The sequence below is a fragment of the Ailuropoda melanoleuca genome, chromosome 10 (assembly GCF_002007445.2).
Source record: "Ailuropoda melanoleuca isolate Jingjing chromosome 10, ASM200744v2, whole genome shotgun sequence".
Taxonomy (NCBI): Eukaryota; Metazoa; Chordata; class Mammalia; order Carnivora; family Ursidae; genus Ailuropoda; species Ailuropoda melanoleuca.
In genome coordinates this window covers 65236360-65250497 of record NC_048227.1, presented here as the reverse complement: position 1 = coordinate 65250497, position 14138 = coordinate 65236360, and the positions used below count along the sequence as shown (strand labels likewise).

At 40.1% G+C, this 14138-nt stretch overlaps 2 protein-coding genes across 3 annotated transcripts in view; one reads left to right on the top strand and one right to left on the bottom strand.

The window, feature by feature from the left end:
- The window catches only part of RWDD1 (RWD domain containing 1), a 24947-nt gene extending 15058 nt beyond the window's left edge, over positions 1 to 9889 (bottom strand). Inside the window, exons 1-3 of one of the 2 annotated variants that reach the window (XM_034669029.1) lie at positions 9751 to 9889; positions 2439 to 2538; positions 1470 to 1535 (exon numbers count right to left, since the gene is read on the bottom strand). Coding sequence is in view for 1 of the 2 variants with exons in the window: in XM_002924094.4 (XP_002924140.2) it covers positions 1470 to 1535; positions 9751 to 9823 (139 nt within the window). In the remaining variant the exon portion in view is untranslated. The remainder of the gene's footprint in view (positions 1 to 1469; positions 1536 to 2438; positions 2539 to 9750) is intronic. The other variant, XM_002924094.4, reaches the window with a different exon arrangement.
- Positions 9825 to 14138, top strand: LOC105239693 (collagen alpha-2(I) chain-like). The gene is made up of 2 exons (XM_011230890.3): positions 9825 to 10419; positions 11000 to 14138. Exon 1 carries the CDS (start codon positions 9844 to 9846, stop codon positions 10384 to 10386), a length of 543 nt encoding a protein of 180 aa, XP_011229192.1. The 5' UTR covers positions 9825 to 9843; the 3' UTR covers positions 10387 to 10419; positions 11000 to 14138.

Sequence of the window (14138 nt, the reverse complement as noted above, 5' to 3'; positions counted from 1 at the left end):
TCTGCCCCTCTCCCCAGCACACACACATGCACTCTCTTTTTCTCTCTCTCTAAAATAAATAAATAAATCTTAAAAAAAAAAAAAAAGTAAGAAATAGAACTACCCTATGATCCAGCAATTGTACTACTAGGCAGTATTTACCCAAAAGATACAAAAATACAGATTCGAAGGGGTACATGCACCCCGATGTTTATAGCAGCATTATCAACAATAGTGAAACTCTGGAGAGAGCCCAAATGTCCATCGAATGATGAATGGATTAATTAACACATTTCCAATTTTATTGCTAGAACAAGAATTTTTTTATACAATCATTGATTTTACTATTTGATGTAATAGACATTCATTATAGAAAATTTAGAAATACATTAAGGGGAAAACAAAATCAGTAATAATCCCACCATCAGGAAAAGATCATCATTACCATTTTGGGATATTTAAAGTATCATAAAAGTATTTTTAAAGGATATTTTAAAGTATCTTCTGTACATTTATTTACATTTCAAACAAAGTATAAAAGGATACTCAGGTTGTATTTGAGATTCTATGTATAAAACCTACATATCATATCATATATATAAATACGTAAATTATAAGTAAATGATTGTGTCCAACCTCTTTTTAATTCAGATTTTAATTTCTCTGTGCTAATCTCATTTTCAGTTGTACAAGACAGATTTAGAGTTATCAAGTGATAAACCACTAAAATTTGCATAACTGACTACTCATAGCAGAATTTTAGTTGACTAGCTTAACGCTAAAAAAAAAAAAAAAATCCTTGGGGTTAACACCAATTTACGTAACATTTTTATCAAATTCTAAAAGTAACTGAACTGGACTAATGGTGGAAATGAACTTCAGATCCTCCCCCAACACCTGCCACATTTAAATCAATCTATTTAATTTTAAATTATGGGTTTTATAGCTGTTTTATTTCCATCAGTATAGTTATCTTAGTTCTATGGTTGTATAATAGGGGCTTTTATCTTGTCTTATGTATAAATATATTTAAACAACAGTACAATATCCATCCTAAAGAGAGAGAGAAAAATCATAAAGACAGACATTTATCCAGCTTAATTTATAAATAACAGCAAATGTCCAACAAGCAATCTAAATGCCCAAAGAGCAAAAACAATCAGGGAAAAATAAGAGTTACACAATGGAATACCACATAGTCATGCATTCAAAGTCTCCGTCTGCTATAATTGTTAATGTTTCTTTTTCACTTTTTAAAACTAAGTTCATTGTGTCAGAATATATCTCATTGACATCCTCTCTGTTTCTCTGTAAGTGATGTTTACATAATAAATGCTAATTAGAGACACATAACATTCCTGCTAGATTCCTAACAGCACCTTACTGAGCACCTCCACACCTTCAATGCCCAACAAAATGGCTGCAGAAGGAGTAACACTCCTGAGAGCAACTTAGGAAAACCACAAGTCTTTTTGATTGGACTGACTTACTTTCATCATTTTCTCCAGCCTCAGATGTCACAGTAATGGTGAAACTGGGTGGATTTTCTGATAATACTGCAAGAAAATACACACAGAGATTAAGTTATTAAGATGTTTCCTAAGGCAAATGCTTTTCTTATTAGCAAACTATCACTACCCAGTCCTGGAAACCGATCCCTAGTCTGTATTTCCATTTCCACAAATACAGACTGAACCAAACATTCAAATGATAAAACACTCATCAGTTCTCTATTTAAATCTAGGGTTATCTTTAATTTGGAAAAAAACATACCTATAGTAGAAACACTCTTGGGAGTTTTATCAAATCAATTAAAATAATTAAGTAATTTACCTTTTAATTCAAAATTTCCATCTATACACGGAAAATTATATTCTAAAAAATTCCCAAACAGAATAACAAAAAAGGTTTGATGTTTCATCAGAAACTATCCACTGATACTCAGTATTATCACTAATTTTTAAACTTATATATTCTAAGGTATACTTCAGAATCTCCACGACAAACAGTAAATATTAATTTGTGAGAGTTTGTATCTTCTAACTATTCCTAGAACCAAACTTTACTCTTTCACCAATTATTGAGTCTCTACCATATTTCATGGAATTTTTAAATTAGCCATAAATCCAAACATCAAATCACTTACAATTTGTTAAGCAAGTAAGACATGAAATCAACATTTATATAAATCTATCAACATTTATATAAATATAAAAACCAACATTTATATAAATATAAAAATACCATATCTGTTAGTATATATGTTTATATCTCTTCCCCCACTAGAATACTATAAAAATTATGAGAGCTCCTAGACCAGTGCCTGGCAGCATCTAGAAATTCAATAAATTCCGGCTAAATGGCAGAGCTAAAACAATGGAATGAAAGTAGAAAAACAAAAACAAATTAAACTTATATTCAGAACCATTAGAAGAGTAAACAAGAAAAATGCAGGCCACCTGTGATTGCTGCTGAGCCCCTGAGAAAAGCCTGTGCCTCACTCCAGCCCTGGGAAGCACTGGCCCCTGTTCAGGTTGGCAGCAGCTCAGCAACCTCTTTCTGAAATGAAAGGGCAAGGAGATCTCTGAAGAAGTCACCAAGGAAAATACTCAGCTTTTCCTACTCAAGAACTTCTGAAGCCTTCATAAATATTCATTATCAATAAAATTTTCAAGACATATACCTTCATTTTAATTGAAGTTTAAAAGTACTTGAAGCATGATGAACATCGATGATTACTATGAAAGTATTTGTCAAGAAGATAAGACTCACTGGACTCATATTTTAATAGGCGTCAGATAGTACAGCCCATGCTAGGAAAAAAGTCCCTGAAAGGTAATTATAATAAAGCTTTTAAAATATGATTGACCCTTTTTCTGACAAATGTGTATAAAATATATTTGATGCATTTCATTTCTACTTCTTTTCATGACCAGCTTTAGCATTTACATGTCATAAAATGTAAACTAGCAACTACAGAAATAAGGGTTCAACTCAATGACATTTCAACTGATTACCACTTTTAGGACTCCATGAGGCCATAATTTAAGGGTCGCCTACACCTAATAACAACAGCAAACATTTATTGAGCGCTACTTTGGGCCTGTGTTGTACTATGCATTTATACAAAGATCCTTTAATTCTTACACCAAGACCATGATTTTATACCGTTACCATATTAAACCAAATTTAAGACACTATCAAGTATGAGATGCACTCTACTTTATATACTAAGAAAGAAAAAAAAAATCTGCCAATTAAACTTCATATGTAATTGATTATAAGACAAATTCCTATTTCAGAGGTGCTAAAACATAGAAATGTCTTAGAAACAATTAAATATCCCAATTTCATAGATGTGGGAACTGAGATAAAAGAGTTCTTAAATAATTTGCCCAAGGTTATTCAGCTAGTGACTGTAAGAACTGAATAAACTATATTGAGTTTCATGTAAAAAGACAATGTTTTTTTCCAGCTGAGAAATTCCAGCAAAGTCATTTGAGCTACTGGTAAATAAAGATGGAGAAAAGAAATGTAGGCAACAGAAACATGGCAGCAAGGGCATAATCATGGAAAAGTTGAAGGATTATAGAGGGAAGAAGAAATTATTCCATTTGGTGGATGTATATGTGGGTGAAGAAAACTAGTTGAAAAAATACTGCTGAAAGTTCAGCTGCAGACAATGATAGTTTTTTTAGCAACAGCAGTATGGGCAGAATTTTATTTCTTAACATAGAAAGGTAGGTCTAGCAACAGAGCATAAATTTGGAAGGAAAGAAACAAGACTAGACGCAGGATGAAACTAGACAGCTATTAAAATCATCCCAGCAAGGTTAATGAGGTTCTGAACTAGGTTAGCAGCCATGGGAATAGCAAGGAACAGGGACGACTCTACATTCCAAATTTGCAGGGAGAGGATGGTAGCGCCACTAACAAAAACAAAAAATACAAAAGAAAAATCAGAGATGATACATTTAAATGACACAAGGAACTTTCAGTTGGAGATACTATGTATGCAATATGCAATCAGAAATGTGTAAATGGAGCTAAAGCTATTAGACTAAATGAGATCACCAGGGGAAAAAATAGAGAAATAGGGCCAACACCGGCTTTGTAAGGAATCCTAAATTTGGGAAACAAAAGTACGAGGAGGAAAAAGTGCCAGAGAGAAAAAGAAAAGCAGCAGCCATGAGAGGTCAAAACAAACTCAAGAGAAGCCTATTTTATTTGTGAAGCCATCCCAACTATCGAGATCCAGGTCTGGTACGGCACTGTGTACAAAGTGTACTATATGGGTCTGCATCGCTCTGTCAGGGGGAAACGGGCGATGAACCACTGACCTGCAAGACCAGATCTCATGGCCCCTGCTCACTTGTCAGGCCTCATTTTTCATGACTCTCAGTATCCACTTTATGTTCTAGACATATCAAGCCACTTTTCCTTTAAACACATTTTTGCTTTGAGACAGTCCTGCTTCTGCACATGCTGGGTCCCTTCCCCCAGTCTCATTCACTTGTTAGCTCCTCATCATCCCTCAGTGCTCCTAAACAGCCAAGACCCTCCCCTTTTCCTGTGCTCTGGCTGCACCCTATACATTCCCCCATGAAAGAATCGTCATACCATGTTGTAAATTACTTATCTGATGTCTTTTCCCAATAGAGTGAGATTCTATCAATGTATATAATAAATATTTGGTAAATGAGGACTTGGGATGCCAGCAAGAACATCACTGAATTGTCTGACCTTGGGAAACATACAGAATAGGGAGGCAAGACAGACAAGAAAGAAGTTGATAAACTCTTAATCCACGAGAAATCATGATGAGAGGCATGTTCAGCAAAAGAAGTGGAATGAAGAACTGTGGGGCTACAAAGTTTACAGACAGAAAGAGGACTTTCAGAGAGCAAAATTCTAAAGATAGCATTTACAAGGTGTGGCTATGCCTTCATGCAGTTGAAGGAAATGGAAATCAAAACTGTTCATTGATAGAGACAAGGAGTTATGAAGCCATATTATTAGACGAATCAGCAACTAAGATGATAAATTTCTAGTAAAGAATATCTTCTATTTAACAGTTACAAAGTATTTACATACTTTGTATTACTCCTCATTAAACACATATGGAAACTGAAGCTTGAAGAGGTTGTATGAGTTGGCCAAAGACATAGAGCTTATATCCACTGAACTAAGCTGCCATTATAGAGAAAAAAATGTGAGCCAGGAACAACAACAACAAAAAAAGGATACTGGAGAACACTACTTATATCCCCTACTATCTACTCACCCCATCTTCTAGTTACACCGCTTTTAACTGAGCATATTAACCACCAGAATAAAGACTACATTTCCCAGCCTCCCTTCCAGTTAGGTCTCACCAAATGACTAAGTTCCAGCTAATGAGACAGAAGCAAATAAGTCCTTTGACAGTTTCCAGGAAATTTACTTAAGAAACTGCTATCTTTGGCTTCTTTCCCCCGCCCCCATTCCTTTATCTACCCTACTGCCTGGAAAGGAATGCTGCCATCTTTACCATGAGGTAGAGACTACATCTTAGGAATGACAAGGAACTAAGAAGCACCCTGGGTACCTGAGGGATTATTGGACTAGAGCTACACAACTATCTTTTAATGTGCAAAAGCAATAAACTTTTACCTTTTTTTATCTGATTTATTTAGAGAGAGTATGAGTGGGGGATGGGGAGAAGGGAGGGCAGAGGGAGAAAGAATTTCAAGCAGACTCAGAGCTAAGTGTGGAGCCCAACGTAGGGCTAGATCCCCCGACCCTGAGATCATGACCTGAGCCGAAATCAAGAGTCAGACGCTTTATCAACTGAGCCACCCAGGTGCTCCTAAACTTTTACCTTTTTAAAACCATTGCTTTTGGGGTTTTCTGTCACAGCCAAACCTAATCCAAGGAAACGAAAGAAAGGAAAGGGAAAGAGGAAGGGGGGAAGGGGAAGGGGGAAGGGAAAGAGAAGGGGGAAGGGGGAGGGGAAGGGTAGGGGGAAGGGAAGGGGAAAGGGAAGAGGGAAGGGGAAAGGGGAAGGGGGAAAAGAAAGGGGGAAGGGGAAGGAAGAGGAAAGGAAAGGAGAAAGGAAAGGAGAAGGAAAGGAAAAGAAGAGAAAAGAAAAAAAGAAAGAATATTCCAAAACTTGGAGGAGACTAACATAGGGGATGGGAAAGTTATTTAATTGGACTTGCAAAGATGAATGATTCATCAGCACTCCGATAAAGGAATAATTCCATTCCAATGCATTACTGTGAGTTGGGATAAAATTAGCCTTCACTGAAGATGCCAGATTTCCACCACTCTAAGTAGATCAAAATATTTTTGAGAAGAAGAATAAGGCTGTGGGGCATAGTGGAAGGAACCAGTGGATGAGCAAGAGAACTATGAGGTAATAGAGGGGCAGATGATGGCAAACTGGACAGAATTAAGGACAGACATAATGAAGTAATAGCTAAAAGGTACACTAAAGGGACACATGAATGACATCAAGGTTTTCACAAAGAACCAGACAACCCATATTAAAATAAGTCCCTACAGTTCATAGGGAGTGTCTTACAAAAACTACTTTTAAAAGATGACTTCTGCCCCATCTCTAAGATGCAATTATAACTGTTCCATGCTCATGGATGCTGCTCAGAGGTGCTGACACAAGCAAAAACAGAATTACGTACCCCTCTTTGTAAGACCAAACAGAATTAAGGGAACCTGACTTTTGGTTAGCCCGAAGACAACCAATTTGTTTCCACAAAGCTCCCCATAGTCAGAGATTTTGATACAGAAATGGAAATAACCAAATTCTACTACCTTAGCAAGGCCTTGTCAAGTGAAGCACTACTGAGGAAGAATGTGGCATCAGGAGAGTCCATTTAGGGGCGCCTGGGTGGCACAGCGGTTAAGCGTCTGCCTTCGGCTCAGGGCGTGATCCCGGCGTTATGGAATCGAGCCCCACATCAGGCTCCTCCGCTATGAGCCTGATTCTTCCTCTCCCACTCCCCCTGCTTGTGTTCCCTCTCTCGCTGGCTATCTCTATCTCTGTCGAATAAATAAATAAGATCTTTAAAAATAAAATAAATAAATAAATAAATAAATAAATAAATAAATAAATAAAAAGGAGAGTCCATTTATATTTTGGAAGACTAGTTGTTAGGAGGATTGGATCAATGTGCAATCAAGCTACAGAACAGGCAAAAAGAAGAAACTGTATTATGATTTGTTATAATTCATAGCAAATTCAACAGTGGACCAAAAGTTCTTTGCAGATAGTCAAGCAATCAATTCTGAGGTTAGGATAGGTCTATGTGGCTAGAACTATGGGCTAGCTGGATTGTGCCTCTTAAAGCATCCACAAGGGGGTCATGATGTGCTTAACAAAGGCTTCTCTGTCAAGCACCAAGCTATCTCTCTTTTTTTTTTTTAAGTATATCTACTTCATTCATCAAGAGCATTGAGCATTTACCAAAACTAATATTAAATGTGATTCAAAATGAAATTAGAAAACTGCCAATTAGTGTTCCTTGGCAAACTGACACAAGCAAGCTCTCTTCTTAAAGCTGGTATGAAAATAGGAAAGTATGAAATCATCAACACAAAAGAAGGCTGTAAAACAGTAAACCCTGCAAATCCTCATGATTTCAAAGGATCAAACACGGAAGGGTTTTATTCCAAATTCCTCTGCTTTTTCCGAGAGGCTTCATAAACAACACGATCATGAGTAAGGCAAAGTTCCTAAAGAACTAAAGTTTCTAAAGACATCTTATTTTAATTTATTTATTGCAAAGTTTATAGGAATGCTGGTAGGAATTAGAGACGGATGGGCTCAGCTGATACTGCAGAATACTGGAATGCATCAAAGATTCACAAATTGTCTTTTATTACCCTGGCTCAGAATCCTCAAGCACTTTTGCATTTGACAAGAATTTCACATACTGAACTATATCGGAGCTTAGTACGATTTGAAAGAACCATAAGACTGGTTTAGGATTAAAAATGTATCACTTTGGGGCGCCTGGGTGGCACAGCGGTTAAGCGTCTGCCTTCGGCTCAGGGCGTGATCCCGGCATTATGGAATTGAGCCCCACATCAGGCTCCTCCGCTGTGAGCCTGCTTCTTCCTCTCCCACTCCCCCTGCTTGTGTTCCCTCTCTAACTGGCTGTCTCTATCTCTGTCGAATAAATAAAATCTTTAAAAAAAATGTATCACTTTTTAAAATGCTTATATGCACGGTATTTAATGACGGATACCTTATGTCCACAGAAAAGACTAGCACACCGTATGCTTTCTAACTCTACCTACACAGTGCCAATTACATTTCCAATGTACTAGAAATGACCAAACCTCATGATTAAGAATATATCCAACAACTGACCCTATATTTCTCTTTTATTTAGACATTGACATATAAGCAAGGTTAGAGAAGGGAGCCAGACTCCATACACACTCACCCAGTTAATGACACTCTCAAACCCCTCTTCACTCATCCCCTTAACATCCTCACAGCATAGCTGTACTGCTGGTGAGAGAGAACATGAACAGGACTGGAGCTATACAGGGGTAGCTGAGAGACATCTGCCTGTTGGCAAAGCAGAACAAAATTTGCTACCATTGCAAGCAGTGGTCAAAAGGTGGAGCTCAGAAAACTAAGCTAAACAACGATGATAAGGAGAGGGACTGGAGTTGAACGTACCTTACATTCTGAATTCTGACAATCAGTGATGGACAACAAAGGAAGGGATAAGGGCTGTAAATCCCACAAACCTAGGTAGGTTCCACTCACTCATATTGGCTTTATTTGATCACTTCTCAAACACTGAGTGTAATTCCAGAAAAGCCATATTGATAGGGTTATCTTGAGGCACTTTCAAAATCATCTGAAGCATAGCTTAATACAGAAAAATTCTCTCCTTTTAAGACATACCGAATGAGCTTCTCAATAATATTTTACATTAGCCCAACCTATCAAGTAATCTTCTGCTCCCCTTCATCCCAGCTGGAGCTAGATCCCAAGTTCCACATGTCTGCAAAGTGAAGGAACAGAAAGGGAGTCCAGACCTAACTCTCAGAACCAGTTCCTCCGCTAACTTGCTGGCCAGACCCAAAGCAAGCCAGTTACCTTTCCTGCGCCTCCATTACCTTGCTTGGAGCAAGACCCGTCCAAGCCAGATAATGTCTAATATCCCTCCCTAACAACAGATGAATCTGCAGTGGAACTGAAATTTGTGCCACATCATTCACTGGGCATTCGCAGAATATAAAGAAAAAGAAAAACGACAAATCCCAGGGACTCTCAAAACTGATTCTGGGTAACTCTGAGAACAGCACTCTGAATCCCATAAACTTTAAAACACCAACGTATGAAAAACAGCTTCGACCCGAGTAAAGGTGAAAATCGACACCTCTGCAGCTCTAGAAAAACTACTCCCACTTGGAATATCTGTTTTCGAGTTTTCTCATTAAACCTCGGGTCGCTGTAAGTTTCACAGAAACCAAGTGCACCCAACTCAATTCCAGGCCTGACACTCTCCAGGGACCTCGCCAGCCTCTCCCGGACTTTCAGATTTCAGGGAATAAGCGGAGAACCGGAAAAGCTGTGGTAAGTTACTCCTATGCGCCTGAACACGTCGGGAGAAGGTGAAGAGGGAGTAGCGGGCGAGGTGGCCACGCGGCCTCGCTGTCCCCTTCTCCATCCTCGCCCGGGAGTCCGAGGGCTCCGGCCCATCCCACTCCACCCCCGGGCCGCTCCGGGCCCGCAGCCGCGGAAGTCACCTGTGAAGGAGTCGGGGTAGATGGACTCCAGAGCCTCCAGCTCGTTGCGCTGCTCCTCGCCGTAATCTGTCATCGTGGCCCTCACTGCCGCCCATGGACCGTCCAGCCACCCAGGCGGCTCGCTGCAGCTGGGACCGCGGCCGCTCCGGGAGAGCGGGCAGGGGCCGGCCGGGCGCGAGCGCAGGCGCAGAGTCCCCGGCTGGGAGGCCCGGGGCCCAAAGCCAGGCCGGGCCTGCTGAGCAACAGCCCCGCACGGGCCTACGCCTGCTCTCTAGTTCCGCGTTCGACTCGTTAGGCCTGGCCAGCGGAGCGCTAAGTAGCTGCCGGTCCCACCGCCTCTTGGGATTTGCTGAGAGGGTGAAGGCAGCCGGTCTGGCATTCGCTACGGACACCTGGGGCCGGTCTCTGGGCTTTTCAGGACCTGAGCCTGAGAAGCCACTCAGCTCGACATCCTCGCTCGATGGGTCTAGACTGAAAGCTGGCCGAGCGTACCGAGGCGGGACGGTGTCGCTGCGGGTGGGACGAGGTGCCTCCGGGCGGGACGAGGTGCCTCCGGGCGGACGCGCCGCGTGTCCGCGAACTTCGTCGCTTCCGGTTTCCGGTTTGCGACCCTGCAGCCCCCGCGGGGCTGACTGATGGGCCGCTTCTGTCCGCTAACGGCGGGGCCAGGTGATTTCTGCGCTTGTCGAGTGTCCCAGTTCCTTGGCATCCCAGGGGAGTTGGGCGAGAGACCGACCAGGGTAGACACCAGTGGGCAGAGAAGCAGAAGCTCTGCTGGTGCGTCGGGGGGGGGGGGGGGGGGGGGGNGTCGGCCTAGCTGCTGAATAGCCAGTTAGGGTGAGTCCGGGAAGAAATGACTGGAAGTCCGGAGATCTGGGTTCAACACCTGGGTTCTAGATCCCTGGGCTTCCCTATTGATTTTGTAAAGTGAACGCGGCTGGACAAAGTTCTAAGTGTGTGATTTGTTTCTGTGAACTGATAAAGGGGGTGTAGATTTCAGTTAACAGTTTTGATAAGCAATGTAAAAGTTAAGTATCAGTCCGGAAAATGTTCAGAATTTTTGATTTGGGAGAATAAAATTGAGGAGGTAGTACTTAAGATATACCCATCTGTTGTCTCCAAGTCCATCGCAGCAGTTAAAATTTTCAGAGAACCGTAATGGCACAAGCTAAGAAAGTGGTTAAATGAGCATGGTACTTTTATGAGAAAACAATTAACGAACTATGTATATTTTATGTTTATAATAAAGGAACGTGGATGTGTTAAGTCGAAAAGGAACATGGAGAAATGTAAGAAAATATTCCCAACGCATTAAACGATTTTTCACATTCTTTTGTATTTTCCTTCGTTTTCTGTATTAAAGCTGATTTCACTTGTGTAGTGGGTAACACTTTTTACTTAAAAGTAACACTGTTTAAATAAATTCCCCGATGATAAAGTCTCGGAAGTTTTCTCTTGCTAAAATGATGATGTTCTATGGACCAGAAAACATCTTGATCTTCTATTGGGAAATATTACTTACAGCAGAGGAATATGTTAAAACAAACGTATTCAAGTACACTTTGATACTGATTCTGTCTCTTAAGGGTTGGTTTGAAACATTCTTTTAAACTTTGAGGGAAAAATTGGGAACTCTACTGATGGCGGTGAGAATCAAATAAATTAGATGAAGTAACTTTGCAAATATAAGGTGCTTATTTTTCCAGATATCCTCAGTTCACAGAAAGCAATGATTTGTTGGGGGAAAGAGCTTTACAGAAGAGCAGTCAGTGCAAAGGTCCTAAGGTGAGAGCCCACTTGGTATTTTGGAAGCCAGTGTGGCGAGGCACAGTGAACTGGGAGATGAGAAGGAATTTGCAGATCCTGTAGGATCAGGATTTGATGTGGGTTGTAAGAAAGAGAAGTCAAAATTGTTTTTGGCTAGAACAATAGGAAAGATGAAGTTCTAGTAACCAAAATGACAAGTAATGAAGACAGGATGAGTTTGGCACAGACGTTGATAATTCCCTTAAATAACGGATCAAAGAAAAAGGTAAAATTTTAAAACTTTTCCTAACTGATAATAAAAACAACCTATCAAAATAGATGAGCTGCAGGAAAACAACCAATTTAAGGTTTATATTTAGAAAAAGGTTAATGTTGGTCGCAAGCTTTAATTTAGTAAATGAAGTGCTCCTTTATTTGTTTACTATTAACAGAATTTTTGGTAAAATATCCTTTTCAAGCCTGTTACATATATTCACTGTAAAGCCTTCATATTTCAGAATGCTCACGTGGTGGTTTTGTTCTGTTTCTTAATACTGCAGATAACTCCCTAAGAGAGTTCAGTGGTAAAGTAATCAAGAGAACACCACCCCCCAAATTTTTATCACACCTACATGGACGTTAAGGATTTTTTGGTTGATCTCTAATTTCATTTTGACAATGACAGAGACACTTTACAGACACAGGAAGGCCCTTTACTCCCTGAAAGGGAGGAATTGTTATGAGGCAAATTGGCTTTCTTTTAGTGTTTTGTTTTTAATTTATAAAGATGTTAGAGGACAGGAGTGTTTCAGGCTCTGCAGATATAGGCAAATGAGGTAGGGAAGCCCAGCCTTAGCTATTTATAAGCTACATAAGCTTATAAGATCCTTCAGAGAACATGAAATAATGTATATAAAAGCACATTGCAAAAATCAAAAATAGGATATTAGTGTTATTCATAATTTTGAATATATAATATCTTCTGAAGCACTTCTCTCTGTTGCTGTTCTCCATTCATCTTCATTACTAAAGAATAACGTCCCTAAGATACTTGTCTTACTTGTATTCATCTAAGTTTCTTTGCAAGTAATGCAAACTCCCAGTTGCTATTTCCTAATATTATCCGTCTTTAAAAATTGTTTTGGTGTTTATTTTTACTTGTCTGTGCCCATGAATTCTCTAGGCAATCTCACTACTCTCGCACAGAATTTCAGATTCCCTATTTAAAGGTTAGTCTTAATTCTCTTAGTTCAGTCAGGTGTCCCAAATACAAATAGCCATATGAAATTCTAATTCTGTATACTCTGAAGAGTTCCCTTGAAGGGTAGTGATCTCAGTATCACGTCTAGCCTAACTGACCTCCCCGCTTCCCCCCTCATTTACAATCTGCTCTGACCCTACATAGCAGTCACTATAGATCAGTTTGTCACTGTCCTCGTAACTGACTGCCCCCCTCAAATGGAAGGCCTATCTGGCTCCCCAACCCTCACCTGCACATCTTGTTACCTCTGACCTTATCTCCTACCTCTCCTGCCACACTAGCCTCCTTACAGTTCCTCCAACATGCAATGCGGGTTCTCTTCCTGCAGTCTTTGCACTTCCTTTCCCTCGGCTTGGCATGCTCTTCCTCCCGTACCTACATGGCTCACTCCTTCACCTCCTTCAAGTCTTTCCTCAAATGTGACTTTCTTGATGAGGCTGCCCTGATTACCCTGCTTAAAATTACAACTACTCTTCTCAGTATGCCCTGTCCTCTTTACCTAATTTTATTTTTTTTGGCATGTTAAAATTGCCTAGAATTTTTTATTAGTATTATTCTCCCCCTTTCTCTCTCTCTCTCTCCCTCTTTCTCTCTCTCTCTCTCTCTCTCTCTCACACACACACACACACACACACACACACCCCTTTGCTTTGGATTTGAAAGAGACTGGGTGGAGAAGGAGGAGAAAAAATGAAGGAGCAGAAATATAGAAGCTAGGGTTAGTGAAATGCAGTATAAATTACTTAAAATGTAGAAGGAAAATGAACTTGAGAGTTAAACAGCATTGAAGTCAAATCATTTTTGGGCTTCTTGTGAGAAAATAGAGTGAAGGGTTGAGTCAGGGTGCCCCTAAGGGTGTGTAGTTTCCTGGGCAAACATGTTTTGTGGGGTGCCTGTCTGTAAAAGCAATGTTATTAAAAGATGTATTTTAAAAACTCATGGCCAAGTAAGATACAGTGACTTACTGATAAAGATTTAAAATAGTAGAGACACGTGCATTTGTTGATTGTTTGATCAGTGAGCATGAAGTCTCTGTAGTGTCCATGCACCGTCTCTTCATGTTGTTTACCATCAGATGCACTGTTCCTGTCTGCCTCTCTCCCACAGTGGGGGTGGGGGGACAGTAGCAGTGCTGTTACTACTCCCAATGCCATGACTCTTTGTAACTTCTACTGAAACAATGTAGTTCTTGCTTCTCAGTATTCTAATGCCATTAAGGTAATGTTGGTCATCTCATTGCTCGTTACGTTCCATCATCCATCATGTTGCTCCTGAATACTGGCTTCCAGTGATTTTCTCAAAGAATGTGCTCTCTTGTTGATGTCCGCAAATGCAAGTCTTACCCAAAGTATGCAGGAAAATGTGAGTGATCATTTGTTTT

Coding starts and splice junctions, on each gene's coding strand:
- LOC105239693 (XM_011230890.3), top strand. CDS start 9,844: ATGGACCGTCCAGCCACCCAGGCGGCTCGCTGCAGCTGGGACCGCGGC.